The following is a 20,014-nucleotide window of genomic DNA, read 5'->3' as shown; positions in this document are numbered from 1 at the left end:
CGTGGATATAAGGTAGCAGTATAGTTAAATATAGCTTTCTGATTTTAAATTTAAATTTTATTTAGTTTAGCTACTCTTGAAATCGAACTATATCTTATTAAGGCAATTTTTTTCTCATAATCTACCAGATGTAAACTTGTATTTTTTAGAAAAATTGCCGTTTTTTCAATTCGTGTTGATCTACTTATGCACCATGACTGGCGCCAGGGTCGGGAAAGATTCGCTGACATATGGTAGTTATAGTCTTGCTTGTAACTGCCTTCAGTGACTTAATTAAAAGGCGCAACCTCAATTGTCTTCGGCTCAAATGTACATAAACTTAAAAAAGTACAACTTGGTATTGTAATGTAATTAGGCCTGTGTTATGTTTAAGTTATTTGAAATAAATTAAAATTATGCATTTTATGTTTTTGTATTATTTATTAAGAACACAAATCATTTAGTTTTGCCGGAGATGGGTTTCGGCATTTCTTCTAGAGTCGCTGGTAGAGGCCTTGTTTCGAACCAGGAGTGTCTCAACGCCTGGAGATAGATAAAAACATATATTTGGTCTACAGAAAAAAAGTAAAAGTTTTAATACAGACAGCCAATCAACAGAGCAGAGGAGAGTGCTAGAGAAAGTTTTCCTTTCTCACTCTGCGGTCACGACGCGTGGGGCGCGAGTTCTATCGCAGGCTTCTAGCAATACCGGTACGACGTTTATCTACATAGACACATTCGCTGCGTCTATTGGTCGATCAAACTGCGCGATATACTACGTGTGATAGGAAACTTGTACCGCGGTCGCTGCACTGCCTACAACCGGCACATAGCGAGGTACAATCTGTATTCTAAAGTAGCATAATACCTACATAAGCAAGATTAAAATACAACATCAGTCCATAGTGCTAGTATTTCTCTACCATTTACGATTAGCAAGTAATTAGTGGAACTAATGATCTATATTATAGCCTTTCGCTTCGCAATAAATAATCAAAAATAGGCATTTCCTGAAAATCAGTTCACGCGTCACAAACATCTATTGTAATTGCCGTTTCAAGGACATGAGATAATTTAAATAGCAATCTACTCAGTTTCGACACCGTTCGGTTAATCGTGAACTATGAACGAGTATAAATGTATTATGCGAACTAGTTTTAGGATCTAACGTAAGTAAATTGCAATAAGAGTTCATGGGAAGCTTCCTGATCATCGGCTGACGACTAATAATCGTAAGTATTAGCGATGGGCGTTATTAACCATAACTGGTTATATATGCAGTTACGAGCTCGAACAGTGATCACTCGTTTTCCACTACAACAAAAACTAGTGATATTCATAACGCCATTTAAACGATCGAAATAGGCATCAGTCTTCAATAACTCTTTTAATCACAACGCCATAAAGTTAAATCGAATTCACTCTTATGTTTAAGGCATAGCGTCGATGTTTGGCTACTTTCACTACTCACGCAAAATCACTGGTTTTACAATACGTGTGCGTGAAGAAGAATTAAGTTATACTGCTACCTAACCAAACGATTTTACGTTACAATTATCACGTTTGCTTCAGAACGTTGTGAAAATAACTAGTTATAAAAATCACTAGTTAAGAAACTAGTTATTGGAAATCACATAACGCTTACGTTACGTTATCTCAAAAACCGATAACGACCCATCGCTAGTAAGTATTTCATGCGCTTGATGCTACGGTTATTACCTTTTTACATGTTGGAATAAAGTACACTTCTTAACAAAAAAATCTACATCTCACAAATTTGTTTCATAAGACTATCAGAAAAATACGAGTACTTATTAAAAATAAAAAATAAACGTAATTTTACAGGTTTTGAATTCTTAATGTTAATGTTCCAGATTCCAAACTCAAATTTGAATTTGGAACAAATTGAAAAAAATTTAATTTATTTCAAATTTGTTCCAAATTCAAATTTGAATTAAACTCTTGTTTTGTTGAAGAAACATTCGGAAGTAAATTGATTTTTAATAAGAAGTATGTTTACTATTTTACCTCCTTAGCGGATATCCTCTTCTTCTCATCATACATGATGAAGGACTTTACAAGATGTATGGCATCAGGTTCAACTCCAGGTAGAAGCTCAGGCCAGGGCGTTGGGGCGGACTCCGGGAAGCTAATCTTGTGATAATCGGGTAACTCGGAGTGGCCTGGCCACGTCTCCTCAGTCGGAGTGCCAAGGTGACGAAGTACTATTGCCAGCTGCTCAATGTCGGATTCACCCTGAAGAAATGAAAATAATGTACCTAATGTAGAATAAACCTTATAAACGCACCCCTCAGTCGATACCTTACTCGACTCTCTAGTAGTGGGATGATAAAGTTTTTAGCGAATAAGTAGTAAAGGTAAGGTCCCGGATGTACCTACGGCTAGATAAGCCTTTTTACAGTTTTTAAAAGTTAAGATATTTACTTAATACATTAATTTGACAGAAATATTTCTAATTTCAAAATCTATTGAATTTCTGTTATACAAGCACATACCGAGAATAGGGGTTGTTTGGTGATCATCTCAGCTATGATGCAGCCCACTGACCACAGATCTACTTTCTCAGTGTAGAATCTTGCACCGTACAGCAGTTCTGGAGCGCGATACCACCTACAAGATAATTGCAAGGATAACATTACTTTAGAATACCACAGCGTAGGTACTTACTACGAGTAGGTAGGTAAGAAATGTAATCTTTCCAAATTGGATAGTTTGCTGGGTCAAAAGTAATGAAATGTTAACACGTTGACAGTTCCCATACAAAATGTTTTGACTTCCTTGTAAGTCCCGCATACTACTTCAACTTTGTTTGCTAAGGGATCCAAGTGGAGCACCCGCCCTTAGTGCGTACGTGGTCGTTTGTTAGTGACCCATGTACGGTTCACGGACGTATGGAGCTAGTCCGTCATGACTCATGACCATGAAAAGGTAATGGTAAAAAATAGGTTATGACATTATTCTACCTTGTCGCAACTTGGTGTGAATATGGTCTCCCGCCATCAGGCCAATACAGCCGTGCAAGACCAAGATCTGCTATCTTGAGAATCCCTTCGTGGTTGATAAGCAGGTTTGCTGGTTTCAAGTCCTGTAATCAATTAAAGTCAACTTCAACCTTCTTTGATTCTTTCTTTGATAGAAGAATTTACACGTTGACAGTCCCCATACAAAACGTTTTGACTTCCTTGTAAGTCCCGCATATTACTTCAACCTTTGCTAAGTTACCCGGGATCCAAGTGGAGCACCCGCCTTTAGTGCGTACATAGTCGTTTTTTAGTGACCCATGTATGGGTCACGGATGTATGGAGCTATTCCGTCATGATCCGTATATGGATCACTGGCCTGTCAACCTGTTAAATTAGTGATTTTGACCGCAAAAATGTACTAAAATGGTTTGTCTTTTTGAAAATAACCCAATAAGTTGGTAACATACATAGATTCTAAGTGGATATTTGCAAAAAGATAATAGATTCTAGGACTTTCTTGCGGTGATACTACTTATAATGATTGACTTCCGGTGCTCTAGATATTAATCTGGATATTCTTCATATTCCCCTTCCTCTCTTACCTTCAATCTTACCGTCTTTGATGTTTTTAATAAATTCGTCGTGTTTTTAACATTTTTTTTTGCGGTGAGTCAATGATATTCACCTCCAGTGCTCAGGAACTACTCACCCTTGTTCCATTATCCCCTCACTCACCCTATGCATAACATAATGCGCGTGCATATACCGGGTGCCCTTGAGCAGCATCTGCGCGTACGTCTTGACCCTGGGCAGCGTCAGCTCGTGCTGGTTGTGGTGCAGCATCTCCCACAACCCGGAGCTCATGTACTCCAGGACTAGCACCAGCGACATGCCGCGGGGGAACATGTCGTATAGCTTTATTATCTGTGGAGGTCATCGTTGTTGTTAAAAATTACGTGGTGTGACCGGTTAATTGCAATAGGCTTCACCCCTATTACATGGGACTTAGACATAGTTGGCGACGAGTGGGTGTGTATACTATACACCTCTGCCTACCCCTTTGGGGATACGGGCGTGATGCTATGCTATAATAGATAAATTATGAAATTCTGATTACTTAATTAAAGACAGATCTACAGATGACAAAAAACGGTATTTTTTCTACTTTTTTTAACTTACTTATTTATGAATTTTAATAAAGAAAAATGTAATAATAAGTGCGACATTTTGTCTCGTTTTACTATGACGTCACAGGTTTCTTTTCCATACAAATTCCATAATTAGTAAAAAGTAACTGATTTGACTAGTTTTTTTTTGACGTGACTTATTGTACATTTGCCGCAGATGGCATTAACTACTTGGCCGGAAATTTGACTAGTTGGAAACTAGCCTATTGTTCCCGACTGTTTTTCCACCACTGGGACATGTCATATTCAATCAAAAATACTATTTGAAAGGAAGAAAGAAAGAAAGAATCTTCAATATCAGTAACGAGCCGTGATTGTTATAAACCTATTTAGGTACAGTCTACCAAGTTTCGGGAACGCACAAGTTATTTTTACTGAGTTACCTACCTTTCTAACCTTAATTGTATAGTGTAGGCGAACATTCCCGTGAGGAAAGTAAAAGTGCGGAAATAGGGTACTTATATAAATAAAAAGGGAGGGAAGAACCACTAACATATTTACAGCGCAGCAGTTGCAGAGCTTTAATTTCTCTCATGACGTTCACTGGTATTCCGTCTTCTATGTTCTTGATGAGAATCTTCTTCAAGGCTACTTCCCTTCCAGTGGGAATGTGCTGGGCCTTGAAGACTAAGCCGTGGGCTCCCTCGCCGATTCGGCCCAGCACAGAGTAGTTTGATACGTCGTAATCCATTTAGACAGGTATTATTTTTTCAATAACTTATTTGAATTAATGTAGGTACATGCTTTATATTCTTCTTTAGATAAATATATAACAACGTAAGTATTGTTTTAAGTTTACGCGGTTATTATCATAATTAAAGCACATAATAATGGGATCTTACCGCGTTTAAATGGGGATATGAGACTCCCGATATTTCAATCTCATCCATCATCCCGTGATCATGGCACTTGCAACAGTGTCGAAATATCGGGAGTCTCATATCCCCATTTAAACGCGGTAAGAACCCGTTATTATGTGCTTTAATAACGTAAATATTGATCTAGGGAGAACAGTAAACACAAAAATATTAAACGGTTTGTTATGATAGGACACTTATGGCACACCTAAGCCAGTCGTCAATTTTGTGTTGATCAATGCGTTGCTATGGTAACTGTTATGAAGAAAAAGTAGGGTATCCATAGTGCATGGGGCCTTAGGACATAGAGTTTCTATATCCATCTATCCACTAAAGTAATATAATAACGACTCACAATAAGTAAATACCTATTAGTTTATAAATATATGTTGTATGGCAATAAGCAGCGGCAGATTTGTGTCTTGCAACTTTGAATGTAAGCCGCGTCGCGCCATATAGGTAAGGTCCCTATTGCTTACTATGGACATACCATAAGTGTGTTTGGTAACACACTCGTCCTGGTTTGCGAGTCTCGAGTTCGAAACCCGTGCGAGTCCATAATTTTTCTTTCTTCGTTGGTACGTAAGAAGGAAGGTGATGAAATCTTTCGATAGGTAAATAGGTACCTAAAGTTTCAACTGTCCCTAGAGAAAAAATCTTAGCAAGTACCTGGTACATATTTACTAAGCGAAGGATTTAAGGCAAACAATATTTAATAGTGTTATCTGGTCGATCAATAGGTATTTAGGTGCATTCCTCCGATCGCATTGTTCATCGAGTTACACAATTTTATTTTCGATTAATCATTCTATTTGAACAAGTGCTTTTGTTTAAACATCATATGGTTTTTACTGTCTTTTGGGTATCGACGTTAACAGTGAACAGACATATTGTGTTACTGCAGTTATAAAATGAACCGGTCAATATTTTGTCTACTTCTATTCCTTGCATATTTCAGTTGTCTGGCTGAAAGTGCTTCGATTTTGGCTTTGTTCTCGTCTCTGTCCTATTCTGATCACGCCGTGTTTAGAGGATTGGTGTCTCAATTGGCTCAGAAGGGCCACAATGTCGTCATGATGACGGCTTACCCAGGCCACTTCACTTACCCAGACGTGGAGAACATCGTCGAGCTCGATGTTGGACAAGAATCAGCGGCATTCTGGAACGAATGGCTGAAGTTGATGACGAACACTGATGACTACTACACGAGGCTGCGAGCCATCAACGAACTGAACATCAGATTGACGATTGCACAGATCCAGTCTAAACAAATGCAGTCTCTACTCATCAATCCGAATTTGAAATTCGATCTGGTGATCACTGAAGCCGATGTCCCAATTCTGTACGCGGCTGCTGAGAAATACCAATGCCCCCACATAGCCATCACAACTTCAAGCGGAAAAATCCACCAGTACGAAGCGAAAGGTAATCCAGTTCACCCAATCTTGTATCCAGATGTGAACGCGTTGAATTACGGAAATTTGACGCATTGGGGGAAGATTGTCGAACTCAATCGTCATATTCAAACTAAGTTGGAATACTACAACAACTACCTACCATACTGCGAGATTGCCGCTAAGAAGTTATTTGGCTTGAAAAAGGATCTTCTTGAAGTTGAGAAAGATATTGATTTGCTCTTCGTTGCTGCGAATCCCTTGCTGATTGGAAACAGACCAACAGTGCCTGCCATAATCTACACTGACAGATTGCACCTTCGACCAGGATTCTCCTTACCTCAGGTATACCTACCGATACATTTACATAAAAGTAAGTTTTTATTTGAGTTCTAAAGTATGGGCGTAATTTTTTTTGTGGCCTGTGGCGGCGGTGTGAAAGTTGTGCTAGGTATAGGTATATCAATAACTACTTACATAGTTATTAAAGGTACAATGCTCACTTCTCTACAGTGAATACTTATATTGACACTTCACTTCACTAATGTACAAAACGAATAAGTAAAGTAGGAAAACCGGTATTTACGCTTGGTACAACATCTCCTTAATATTTTTCAGAATTTGCAAGCCACTTTGGATGCAGCAAAGAAAGGAGTGATTTACTTCAGTCTTGGTGCAGTGCAGGAGTCAGAAGCATTAGCTCCTCGTCTGTTGAAGACTTTATCTGAGGCCTTCCGTGAATTGCCGTTCACGGTGCTATGGAAGATTGGCAACACGACTGCTTTTGATAAACCAGATAATGTCATTACTGGGGCGTGGTTCCCTCAGCAAGAGGTTTTAGGTAAGACGCAGACTGACTAATTATAATCGACAGCACAGCGACAATGAGATCGACTTTTCTTTGAAATTATATCCCAACTCCTCGCGTTAAGGGAGTTTGATACAACTTAGGCTTCGGCATTACGTTGTGCCCTCTAGACGTTTTTTTCGGTCTACCTACTTATAAGGGCAAAAGTGCAGCCGTAGTAACGAGTGAACCTCTATTCTTCTTGTAGTGTCCATGGCATGTCAGATTTTGTCAGCCCAGTGTTTTACATACAATTATTATCAGCTCCTCCCGCGTAGTCCTGTAGGTACGGTGCTGTACTGCTGTTATGTACCCTGTCACCTGTCAGGGTACGCGGGGCATGTCTTCAGTGACCCATAATCTGTGGAACACCACACTCACACAGCCCAGGTAGGAATGATCCATTTAGAAATCCCCACCTGGTTATCTCAATATCGACCAATCGGTTAATTAATTGCCTGTTTAAACTTACCTATGTGAAAAAATATTTTATTTTTCCAGCCCATCCCAATGTGAAAGCTTTCCTAACCAACGGAGGTCCTCGCTCGCTTGAAGAAGCCTTGTTCTATGAGGTGCCCATTATTGGGCTTCCCATAGTCCGGTCCAGGAAAGTCTTCATGAAGGAGATCACGAAACATGGCGCTGGAGAGATCGTTGACCCATACACTTTCGATAAGGACGAACTGAAGGCTACTATTTCTTTAGTCGCTGCGAATGAACAGTACGTTTTATTATTATTATTATTATTTTAAATACAATGTCGTGTGCTGGTGAAGAGCGAAAGTCATATTTCGATTATTAAAATTTGCTATAGGACATTTATATTTATGTAGTATAGTAAATAGAATGCACGGCTATATTGTGACTATTGTGAGTAGGTAGTTCGAAAGCTCCACGGTAAGTCTTCGAAAAATAACGCTTGTTGAACGCAGCCGGGAAAGTGGAAGAAAGGGTACAGGCAGCGATATTTTATATAAAACCGTACTTAAGCATAAGTCCGCGCTTCGTGTGCATCTAGCTCTAATACACCTTGCCGCCCGTGTCGATCTTTATTACTCGTATTATCTCGTTTTAGCGGAAGAATACTGTACTATTCCTCTAAGTATCCCGAAGTAGCAGCTCATAGTACTGTCAAGTGACTGATATGTATGAATGAGTAGAGTAGTTAGTAACTTAGTACTTATATTAAATTGTCAAAAACATTTGGGACCTAACTGTACGTTAAATCCCTTTTGTGTTTCCAGGTACAAGCGAGCGATGTCCAAACTCAAGGCCAAGGTAGTGAACGAGTATATCTCAGGCCCTGACAATGCAGTTTGGTGGGTGGACTACGTCCTCCGTAACGGCGGGGCTCGCCACTTGCGCGCTGCAACTGTTGGCATGAGCTCCTTCAGTTACTTCCTTCTGGATGTGGTTGGAATTCTTCTAGTTGGGTCCTTAGTAGTGCTTCTCGTCTCCTATTTTCTGTTGCGTTGGGTTATAAAGCGACTACGCGTAAAATTCTTAAGACGGGGGGAAACAGGCGGCAAATTCAAAGCATTGTAATTGTAAAAGTTTTGAATATATTGTAATTACTAATTATTTAAAAGGAATATTGTAAGTAATGCATGTTTTAAAATAAATACAAAGTACTGATTAAACTTTTTTTTCATTTATAATATCTATCATTTTACTCATTACAAGCAGTAGGACACCAAAATTAACTAGTTGCAATTGCAAGTTATCTTGAAGACATGTCATCTGACGACTTGTGACCCTGTCTACCCCAAAAGAGTGATAGCAACGTATGGTGCATTATAATGATTATAGCACGTAGTCGATGCCTGACGCATTTATTTGACCTGCGTATAACGGAACGTAATTGGTGTTTTGACAGCTAGTATTATGACAGGGCTTTTCGGCGGGAAACGGGAACGGGACAGTTGCTTTCTTCATTGAGTAATCTAAATAATTAATACGAAGTGGTGTTTTGTGGTTAATGATCGCATTAAGTTAGTCGGAAGACATTCGCGAGTGTTATTATATTGGAGTATTCAATAAACAAAGTGTATCTGCCTATTTTCGCTTCGTGCCGGGAAGCCGCTTCATAACTCAAAAGTTTATGCGGACTTTTGAGTTAATTCGTTTGGGGTTCGGAGTAGGAGTCTACTCCGAGGGTGGGGGCTTAGGTTTCATCATCATCACCTTTCATCATTTCATTAATCATCAAGAAAAAAAATACGTAAGACATGGCTGTATGGGCATAGTTCCCTTTGCCTTACCCTTCGGGGAAAAACAAAACAAAAAAAAAAAAAAAAAGTATTATGACAGCCGACTTATGTCAATTGCTTTGTAGCCTGAGCAAATTCGTGTTTGTTTTGAAATAAATTTCGACTTTATTTTACATAAAAAGCGCAAGTAAGATGTAAAATCTTATATCCAATAGCACTAACTAGCGTTTGAATATTAAAATGTCAATAGTTAAAACGTGTCCGGGATTGTATTGTGGGCGGACAGAGCAAGAAGATGGTTCTTGGAGTGAATGTGGTGCATGCCCGCGGGGGTTTCGCACCAATGCTACCAGTTACTGTATGCCTTGTGCGGACGAGCCTACTCTCTACGACTGGCAGTATCTTGGCTTCATGGTGCTGTTGCCTCTAGTATTGCACTGGTTTTTTATTGACATGGTCGCCGTCGGCAAAGGGTATGTTGTACTTTGAGGTTTTGTGCCAGTTATTTTGTAAAGTTTTGTAGTAGGTGCTTTGCTTTTTAGTTTTTAATACTACCGTTTAGTAATAATTTTGTAATGACTTGAAAATAAACTAGGGATAGTTATAATTATAATATTCCTATGAAATATTTTGAGATAGAAATTAGATTTGTGAATATGTCCAGCAAAGTAGAGATGACGATTGCTCCGCTGAACACCCAAAGTGTGCTCCTGGTGGTAGAAGGGGTAAATTCTAATGCTCTGTTGTGCCCCTTTAGTGGTACAGAAGGGAAACTTTTGAGTTACCTGTCGTGCTCCTTTTAAGTTATGAACACATTGGAGGGACTACTAAAATGAAATAAGTACTTGAAATATTTGTTTTAAATGTATAATGTTAAGTATTTAAAGAATAAAGAACAAGTGTTCCATCCTTTGTAGGGGTAAAGTGGAACCATAAATATAACGACATAAGATGTGCTCCACCAAACCACCAAAGGAGCACTACGGATCATACAAAATTTACTTGTTCTACCACCAGGAGCACACTTTGGGTGTTCAGCGAAGCAGTCGTCGTAGAGATAGAAATTATAGCACTTATACAAAAAAGATAATGGAGATTTGTTCATTACCAGCTTAGTTAAGATATAAGATGAAGTCTATTTTAAGGTGTGCTAGTTGAAATATTAATTTGTAGCTGTAGATAAAGAGATTCAACTACTCTTCCATTTTTAAAACCCTCCAAACCCTTATAAAAAAAAACTAAACTTGCATTTAAATAAGATTTATGCAGGTTAAAAATTTTTTTTCTTATTTCAATTTCAGCAAAACTGGCATCCTTGCACAGCACATTTGTGCCTTTACAGAAGTGCTGACGGGCACTTTAGCAGCACTGTTAGTGCTACCTCCAACTGGGAGTATAGCTCTGCATGTGTGCACACCAAAGGCTCTATCAGACTGGTACACATTGCTACACAATCCACAGCCTGATTATAAGGAGACTTTGCATTGTACACAAGAGGCTGTTTATCCTTTGTGAGTATTACATTTCTACTTTCAAATGAACTGCAGTTATATTTTGAATAAAATAAAGTAATAAGTTCAACACATATTGTTCTAGATGCATATTTACTTCTTAACCAGATATCAGAGACAACAGATTTTGTGTAGTATGACTGAGATCTGTGTTCCGACAGACAACTTACTTACTTTTTTATTATTAAGGTTTTTTTTTTATTAAATAATAATAATTATTATTATTATTGACCAAAACATGGATAGTTCATATTTTAAGAATTTGATTTTGGGTTCTCTCTAACTGAAAATTTTGTTGTTGCAAAGTAATCTTTATTTTGTAAATAATAATTATAAATGACAATAAAATTAAAAAAAATCTGACTTGTTGAAATCTACAAGTTGGTAGACTTATCAGTCTAAGTAATATTAATACTCAATATTCTAGATAGAAGGCACCGGCGTCGGCTTAATACCAATACATAGATCGAATAAATTTTGCCATTGGTGTAATGGTTAACACACTTGTCCCGGCTTGACAAGAACTGCGGGTTCAAGTCCCAACCTAGTTATTTTTTTTCCATTTAATTTTCTCTTTGTGGAATTCTCTTTAGCATGGGTGAGTGCTATAAAAACAAAAACCATTTAGGTTATTTAAGTTAGTTTTTTTAACAAATCAAAAATTCAAAAAATATATAAATTGTTAAAAATCCATTTATAATTTAGTAAATTCGGATTCTGTTTTATTATAATATTTCAGGTACACAATAGTTCTCCTGATATATGCCTTCAGCCTGGTGATGACTATATCTCTCCGGCCGTGGGTGTTGACCATGAATTCTCCCAACCCTGGCAAGAAGGCTATATACTGCGCTCTCTACTTCTATCCTATACTGGTGTTAATCCACACAGTGGCAGCTGGGCTGATTTGTAAGTACATAGTTATTCTTTTCTTTGTATTACTTATGCAAACATGGGCACACCCAGGGGGGAGTCATTGGGGGTTTAGACCCCCCCCCTATCGCGTCGCAATTTATGTGTGAACGCATGGATAGTTACTCGACCATTACACAAAATACCTGTTAATATGAAGATAAGGTGCCAAAGAAAAAAAAAAGGCTTACAAAAAACATATTGTAACATTACAGAGAAATTGTCAAATTTAACAGATTACGTAAACTCACGCCTATTACCCACTGAGGTAAGCACAGATGATCCTGACACACTTCTCTTACTTCCTCCACAACTAAACAAATCAAACTTAACATTCTTTGTTAACTTATTATCTTTGAACAAGTTTGAAGCTTAAATATTCATATGAAATGGTCTTGTTTCAGATTGTTCGTTCCCCTACATTATAATCATAATATCGATGATGACGTCAGCATCGCACTTCTCAATAAAAATCGACCAGTCCGCCCCAGCGCTGCTTCTATCTTCCATGACGAATACACGCAACTTGATAATACTAATAGGCCATTGGTTGGTGCATGCTTACGGGATAATCTCCCTTACCGGGTTCAAGGAACTATGGTACTTGTCTCTGGTACCTGCTCCAGCGCTGTTTTACATTTTGACCGCTCAGTTCACTGACCCCATGAAGATACATAACGACTGACAAGGACGCCAGGCGCGACAAGCGTTCGTGAAGCTAAGAGACCTGAATAGTGAGTGAAGTGACGAGGTTTTAATACTTATTTAAGTACAGATTGTAAATAGAATGAGTGTTATAAACCTGAAGATTTCACAGTGGATTAATACCTTAATGGTTGAAGACTTAAAGCTTAAGCTGTAGACTGACAAACCAAACGGTTATAAGCGACAATGACATTAGAATCGTAGGTGTGATTTGATGATATTGTTGGATAACCGTAATATGTAATATGTATACACTTTGGTACCATGTCACGTTAACTTTTTTGACAAATTGAACTGTAAGTCTCACTAAATGTCAAATATGTTAGTGCGACAGAGTCCTAAAGTGGGTACATTATATTGCTCATGACTGTACACAATGTTGTAGATGTCTCTTTTTAACTTGTATTATTTTAAGCTGACAATTTTTTTATGGAAGAGAGTGCTAAAATTTTAGTAATTTGAGTGCTTAATTGTAAAGGAATGAAGGAATTACGTATAATATTGTAAATGCGATTAAGAAGAGGCATTTATCTAGAGCTGAAAATGTACTTTGATATAAACTAGATAGCTAAAGGATGTAAATAATGTAATTATTTATAAATAATATACGATCTCTTTTTTATTTTAAAAGTGTGTTTGTTGTATCTGTCGTCCTAAGGCCCAATAACAACCTTTCGTAAACTTAATTCACCTGAGCTAATTCACCTAGGTGCATTAAACAAACTTTTAGTAATCTTTAATCATCTGCATCGCTCGTGGTGAAACAAGACATCTAATATAAATAAACAGTAAACTTTATTCACCCAGTCATAATAGTAATGGTTCTAAGGTCTAACGTACCATTTCCAGAAAATGACCTACAGTAATATTTTCATGTAATAGGCTTAATAATTGGGCCTCAAGTATAAATTTTTCGTTTGTTATAACCTACGTCGCTTTGGTGTGCGCTTGATATCTGCGTCTTTTTTGAATGCCGCGATTAGATCAAGCAGGCTTCTACCTATTATATTTTTTTATTATTCTACTGAGTGTCGTGTGAAAACTTTCCACATAATTATTAGTTCGGTGTTTTTCTGCAAAAACCGACCATAAAAGTATGTTTTCTGGGTTAAAGAGGGTGAATTAGCTCAGGTGAATTAAGTTTACGAAGGGATTTTTACTGATCAAAAGGTTCAATACTTCGGTGAATAAAGTAAACTTGAAGTAAATTTAATGCACCCAGGTGATTAAGGTGAATAAAGTTTTTCAAAAGTAAATTTAATGCACCCTGGTGATTAAAGATTACTAAAAGTTTGTTTAATTCACTTAGGTGAATTAGCTTAGGTGAATTAAGTTTACGAAGGGAATAACAACAATAGCAATGCACACATAATAATGGTTAGACGTCGCAAGGCTATTGGTCCAAGCCCTCGATATATATGTATATCGCACCACGCGCGACGCGGTTGCTGTGTCGCGAAAGTTGGCGCAGTACTTACCTACCTAGGAATAAAAGGTGCGCGTATAGTATGTATAGCGTTATTAAAATAATGGAATTTAATTTTGATTTTCATTTAAGAAATAAGAAATCTAAATATATAAAAGGAGAAACTGACATATCAACGCACAGCCTAAACGGCTAAACGTAGGCACTTGAAATTTGGAAAGGGCGTAGCTTAGGTACTGTAGAGGTGCACTAAGAAAGGAATTCTCGAAATTCCTACGGGAACGGGAATTAGCGGGAAAAAACATTTGTATGAAAAAAACATTCTCATCTCCGAATTCCAGACGAAAGCTTATAGGTAAGTAGTTCAAATTTATATTAAACCAAATTATTATAAACTAATAATCTAAAAATTAATAACAATTCATTATTTAACTGAGCTACTTATACTATAACCTCATTTAAAAATAATAAAATTAAGCATTTTTAACCTTTCTCCCACACACAAAGATCTCTCTTTTATAACACGCCACGCGGACGAAGTCGCGGGCAAAAGCTACTATAATAATTATATTTCTTAATTATGGCAATGGAATAAGAAATATTTATAAAGTGCAATGATTTCGTTTTATCGTTAGTTCGCAGAAAAGTCACACACTTATATAACATAACATAACAAATACTTTATTGAATACACAGGAAATGCAAAATAAAAGAGAAACCCACTTACCTATTTTTAAGATATATTTTTCATGACATGGATACTTGAGGGATACTCGTTGTTGTACCTACACGGTTGGTTGCATTTTTCAATGTTATATACAGTTTAAATGTGAGAAAGAAAGTAATACGTGTTTGTTTGCGTGTTTCATAAAACGATTAACGGCCTCTGTGGTCCAGTAGTTGAGCGGTGGGCTCACGATCCGGAGGCCCCGGGTTCGAATCCCGGTGGAATCCTTTGTGATCCCTAGTTTGGTTAGGACATTACAGGCGGATCGCCTAAGTGTCAGAAAGTAAGATAATCCGTGCTTCGGAGGGCACGTTAAGCCATTAGTTCCGGTTACCTACTACTTACTTATGTAAGTATGTAGTCGTTACATGAGCCATGTCAAGGGCCAAGGGCCTTTGGCGGCTCAGTAATAACCCTGATATCAGGGTTGATGAGGTTGGTATCCACCTCACAACCCACACGATAAGGAGAATAAAGCATTATCCCGTTTTTCATAGCTTACCTAACCTGAAGATTTGACAGGTCCGGTTTTTTACAAAACTGACTGCCTGTCTGACCTACCGCAAGGGAAAATCAGCCCTGTACAGGTTAGGTCACATACCTACCTCCGAAAATGCGTTTCTCGGGAATGTGGTTTTCCTCACGATGTTTTCCGTCACCGCTGAGCACTTGATAGTCATTTATGATTCAGACATGAATTCGAAAACAAATCATTGGTTTAGGCCTGTGCTGAATTCGAACCTGCGACCTCAAATTGAGAGGCAAGCGTTCTACCAACTGAGCTACCACGGCTCCCGTTCCTCTTCCGCTACTATTAAAAAAATAATTTGTTAGGTACTAGGTGTTATTATAAAGTTTCTTGAAATACTATGAAGCTTATTATTCTGCTCATCCTGCACCTTAAAAAGCATGCTGGTCTTCGGCTGCTTTATTTTTAGGCAGATGGAGCGAAAACCGAGACAAAGGACAAAGAAAAATACTGGATACAAAGTAATCCTGGGGTTTATGAACGGGCTTATTGCAATTTTTGATTAAACCACAGAAATGTAAAATATTACATGGAATTCTAGATTTTATTTAGTATTTGCGTAGGCAACAGACAAGACAAGAGGGAAACCACTGCCCTATTTTTCCCTAAAAAGTAGCATGGAGAATGTTACACCGACAAAAGCGTGGCTTTTAAATTAGTAACGATGAGCCTTCATAAATGAATGGGACTGGGATGGCGAACTAATGTCACGCGAAAAAATACAAGATGTTAGTGACATCGTAACGAAAACTTTCAGGGATGATTCAGGCCATTATTCTTATTTAGAATTTGTAGAATTTCCTGTTAGAAAATTCATGAAAATTTCAGCATTATTTACGGTGTCATTTACACCGTGTATATTATATTTGAGCACGGCATTCTTCTTCTATCGTAAGGGTTGTGAGGTGGATAACCAACTACAGCAACCTTGGTGTCAGGTTATTATATTGAGCCACCAAAGGGGTGACATGGTTCATAAAACGACTAACGCATCGGCAATAACCGGGACCGACACGGAGTTAGAGTATCTCTTCTGGTTTAGGTAAATATTTAGTTTCTTTAATTTCCAAATGTCTGAGTAGCTCATTGGTTAATAAACAATATAGTGTTCAACGAGATACGGTGGTGAGTTAAGATTATTTTTTGGTACATTAAGGCTACATTGAACATATTTTTGACAAAAACGGCACATAGGTCGTAGATATATATGAAGGTTCGCCACCCGGAATAGGACAAGGAGAGAACATCTTGAGAAGTCACAAATACGATAAGTATATTTATTCTATATTCGTTTATCATATTTATATGATTCGGCCAGTAGGAGATTATGTTACTACGCAGTGGCATTCACGCGAAATTTTCACAAAAAATACTTAGCAAGCCGAGCGTTGTTTTATACTTCGGCTGATGTTTCAAAGGCCGAGACAAAGGCGAAAGCAAAATGGGAATAAAAAGTAACGGTGGCGTTTATAGCGGTCTCATTATTAAACGCTTTTCACGTTGTTTTCAGACGGCTATCATGCCGGCAATCCGTATTATACTCTTATTTGTTTGTTTATCTTTTAAATATGTATTTCGTCGAGGAGATTTTAAATAATAACCTCCCGGTTCTTTATGGAGGTGGGTATTGCGTTTCGCGTGAGTTACGAAAGAAGACTTCTTAGATGTGATGAAATCTAAGGGAAATAATCAAATAATTTGCATTACATAACATTATAAGTACGCCCACGACGAGCCGTGGTAGCCCAGTTGGTAGAACGCTTGTCTTTCACTTTGAGGTCGCAGGTTCGAATCACAGCACAGGCCGCTGCTAGGTGGCCTTTAAATGACTCAGAATTAAAATCAAACCGTTCATCTCAATGTTCAAAGCATCTATCGCGTTGCGTGTATTGCATCCGATTAGGGCAATAACTTGGAATGTTCTCTCTCTCTGCTATGAATACAAGTAGGGAAAATAGTTGTAACAAAACGTAGAGCGATGAATTCGATGTTCGGTTCGACACACTATTATACAAGCTCTATTTTCTGCTTTAGTTTGTTTTTTTTTTGGTTGGGTTCACATCAAAGTTCATGATTTTTATCTTCAACGCTTAGAGCTTGATGCTTAGCGCGATGAATTCAATGCCCGACAACCTGCGGCAATCAATTATACTTAATTAAATGATGTGCTCACATGCCCGCAATGTGCGAGCACATAAACCTTGCAGTTGAAGCAGTCGTCGTACCCGAAACCGGCTGGATTACAACATCATCAAACTGCGTGGATATAGCAATAGCCTAGATGTACTCGGTCGGAAGCAACACGGTAGTTACATACAAAAACGTATGCAGATGAACAAAAATTTCATTAGCATACCATTTACGAACAACTACAGTCCAAAAGTACTTTTACACTTCCGTTTTTAAACGCTTTGAGGGTAATAAGTAGTAATAACACAACGAGAAGAGGTCCGCCATGTTTAAATATGTACATGTATTATCCTGCGCGTCAACGTTCACAAACATTTTCGGGTGGGATGAGTTTCATCCCAGCTTCATCCCGACTCATCCACGTTTCGTCTAGATGAGTCTGGAACGGTCTGGATAGGCTGTGGGATGAGGCTGCAGACAATACCGGCCTTTGTGGCGTGTTATTCAAACTTCTCTGAGCCGTAAGCGCTGCAGTTGCGTATCGTATATTGTCTTTTTGTCTACCTCAAATTTTGTCCAATCCTACGCGTCTGTGCATGACTTTGTGGTTGGAATTGTCAAGGGTTTCTAGTTGACTATCAATATACTACGCATAACCTAAAACCTGTCGTAGACTATAGCTTCAATACCCTGTACATTAGTTGTAACTGTATCACATTATTTTGATCAGATGATTTCACAACTTTAGATAGGTATATATAAAGATAGATAGATACTAGATAATTAGTTGTAACTGTGTCACATTATGTAGATAGATAGATTTCACAACTTTAGATAGGTACTTATATATAAAAATAGATAATAGATAATAGTATTTTATGCAACAGTTGTATAAGAAGGGTCAAAAAATGCGAGTGGCGTGAGTTGCGATGTGAGCCTTGGCGAACATCGCAATAAGAGACGCCCCGAGCATTTTTTGACCTAGTTATACAACGTTGCATACAATACTTTTTCTACGACGACGTAATTTTAAATGAAACAAAAATTATACAAAGAAAAATTTTATTTATAAAAATGAAGATGTAAATTTTGAATGGTATGGGAAAATGGCGGCAAATGTATACTTTATTTTTATAGTATATCTATGGCACCAAACAAAGTAAAGGTGCCAGGTCAAAAAAAAAAAAACAACAACAATGCTTTTTTGGCGACATTATAGTACAGTTACACTTTGTAAACAATGCTTTTATAGGCCATAGAGCGTACACTTTTTCAAAGAGTTTAATTATGTATGTACTTATATTAGACTTTTTGGTTATTTAAATGCCAGATTAAAGTAGAGGAGTAGAAAAAAGACTTTACTGAGCGCAATGAAAAAGTAAAGTTATGAAATCTATGAAATTTACAAAAAATACCCAAATATTTAAGTCTTAAATTATATTACTCTTGTGCGGTTGTCAAAATGATTACACAGATAACAAAAGCTAAAAATAACATTAGTAAAGATTAAGGTAGAGCGGACAAAGAGTTTGTTTTGGGAGATGCACAAATAAATTCTGTAACAATATTTCAGCTTCAAACGATGGGGTATCTTTTTTCCACAATATCACTTAATTGTAAGTGAAGATGTGGTATAAGTTGGTATTTGGTACAAGCTTACATAGTAAATGCCTATTCACTCTAGTTTTGAGGAAGAATCAATAGGCAGTCCGTACACCAGGGCACTGTCATCAGCACATTCATACTGCAATCGCCTGGACCTTTCTCTCCTATACCTATATACAAGGCAGTAGTACCTAAGTGAAAGGTGAGTAGGGGTTGTACATGTCACCAGACAACCTATCTCCGTAGAGAATTAGATAAATTGCAGTGACCGCCCATGACCCAACCTGTCGCCGGCCCATCGGGTTGTAGTTACCTTTTCCAGTCTTTCTAAGTTATTTTGTGTAATGTTCACACATGAATTGCGACGCAAAATGCAAAATCCAGATACGCGTACCACGCTGTGCCACGCCTGTGAATGCATAGCTTTTTCCATCGAGAAGGTTTAAAAATATATTTTTATTTTTTTATGGTGTAACTATTTATAGTATATTTTTTATAGAACTTTATGTTGTTTTTCTCACCCAAAGGTTGCCTGTCAGAAATTGCTTTAGCAATAAGGACGCATATTGTGCTTATTTCGTTCGCCTGTACATGTCCTGAGTTTATTTGTGGCATAAAGAATTATTGATGGATTGATTGATTGGCTGAAGGGCGGAAATGATGTTGATTAGACATACTTATAGGTAGATTGATCTGTCTGTAAATGCTCCTACACGCCGATGGCGGCGGGTCGTATAGCCGCCGGCTTGCCTCGCTTCGGTTTGCTACGATTTGCCATCGGCACATTCTTTCGACTGTCTCGCATTGTGTAGGAACCTTAAAGCGTTTCATCCGTCAACGCACATGAATAAGTTGTAGATCCATAATTTTCTACGGGCAGACATATCTGACATATCATATCATATCATATCTGAAAGAGAGTAGACAGATGTATCTGCCCGTAGAAAATTATGGATGTACCTACTCCACTCCAATCTCACCAGTCATCCCGTGATCATGGCACTTGCAACA

The 20,014-nt window shown here is 37.8% G+C and overlaps 3 protein-coding genes across 4 annotated transcripts in view; 2 read left to right on the top strand and 1 right to left on the bottom strand.

Moving 5' to 3' along the window:
- Positions 1 to 406: 406 nt before the first annotated feature.
- Positions 407 to 20,014, bottom strand: part of LOC126374975 (cyclin-dependent kinase 20-like) — a 43,377-nt gene continuing 23,769 nt past the window's right edge. Inside the window, exons 1-6 of one of the 2 annotated variants that reach the window (XM_050021780.1) lie at positions 4,644 to 5,008; positions 3,699 to 3,887; positions 2,964 to 3,085; positions 2,496 to 2,610; positions 2,008 to 2,235; positions 407 to 522 (exon numbers count right to left, since the gene is read on the bottom strand). In XM_050021780.1, coding sequence (XP_049877737.1) covers positions 436 to 522; positions 2,008 to 2,235; positions 2,496 to 2,610; positions 2,964 to 3,085; positions 3,699 to 3,887; positions 4,644 to 4,841 — 939 coding nt within the window. In that variant the 5' untranslated portion in view covers positions 4,842 to 5,008 and the 3' untranslated portion in view covers positions 407 to 435. Of the gene's footprint in view, positions 523 to 2,007; positions 2,236 to 2,495; positions 2,611 to 2,963; positions 3,086 to 3,698; positions 3,888 to 4,643; positions 5,009 to 20,014 lie in introns of those variants that run through there. The other variant, XM_050021781.1, reaches the window with a different exon arrangement.
- On the top strand, positions 5,770 to 8,882 carry LOC126374966 (UDP-glucosyltransferase 2-like). The gene is made up of 4 exons (XM_050021766.1): positions 5,770 to 6,746; positions 7,020 to 7,242; positions 7,750 to 7,969; positions 8,493 to 8,882. Exons 1-4 carry the CDS (start codon positions 5,919 to 5,921, stop codon positions 8,791 to 8,793), a joined length of 1,572 nt encoding a protein of 523 aa, XP_049877723.1. The 5' UTR covers positions 5,770 to 5,918; the 3' UTR covers positions 8,794 to 8,882.
- Positions 9,578 to 12,803, top strand: LOC126374976 (JNK1/MAPK8-associated membrane protein). The gene is made up of 4 exons (XM_050021782.1): positions 9,578 to 9,931; positions 10,760 to 10,969; positions 11,709 to 11,878; positions 12,286 to 12,803. Exons 1-4 carry the CDS (start codon positions 9,699 to 9,701, stop codon positions 12,564 to 12,566), a joined length of 894 nt encoding a protein of 297 aa, XP_049877739.1. The 5' UTR covers positions 9,578 to 9,698; the 3' UTR covers positions 12,567 to 12,803.

The sequence above is a fragment of the Pectinophora gossypiella genome, chromosome 18, assembly GCF_024362695.1.
Source record: "Pectinophora gossypiella chromosome 18, ilPecGoss1.1, whole genome shotgun sequence".
In the NCBI taxonomy this organism is placed as follows: Eukaryota; Metazoa; Arthropoda; class Insecta; order Lepidoptera; family Gelechiidae; genus Pectinophora; species Pectinophora gossypiella.
The sequence above is the reverse complement of the archived record's forward strand: the minus strand, read 5'-3'. Positions and strand labels throughout refer to the sequence as shown.

Excerpts from the sequence above, each read along its gene's own strand:
- LOC126374976 (XM_050021782.1), top strand. The coding sequence starts at position 9,699 with ATGTCAATAGTTAAAACGTGTCCGGGATTGTATTGTGGGCGGACAGAG. Across the intron at positions 9,932-10,759 it reads ATGGTCGCCGTCGGCAAAGG|CAAAACTGGCATCCTTGCAC; the intron begins GTATGTTGTACT and ends TTTCAATTTCAG. Across the intron at positions 11,879-12,285 it reads AGTGGCAGCTGGGCTGATTT|ATTGTTCGTTCCCCTACATT; the intron begins GTAAGTACATAG and ends GTCTTGTTTCAG.
- LOC126374966 (XM_050021766.1), top strand. The coding sequence starts at position 5,919 with ATGAACCGGTCAATATTTTGTCTACTTCTATTCCTTGCATATTTCAGT. Across the intron at positions 7,243-7,749 it reads CCCTCAGCAAGAGGTTTTAG|CCCATCCCAATGTGAAAGCT; the intron begins GTAAGACGCAGA and ends TTATTTTTCCAG. Across the intron at positions 7,970-8,492 it reads TTAGTCGCTGCGAATGAACA|GTACAAGCGAGCGATGTCCA; the intron begins GTACGTTTTATT and ends TTGTGTTTCCAG.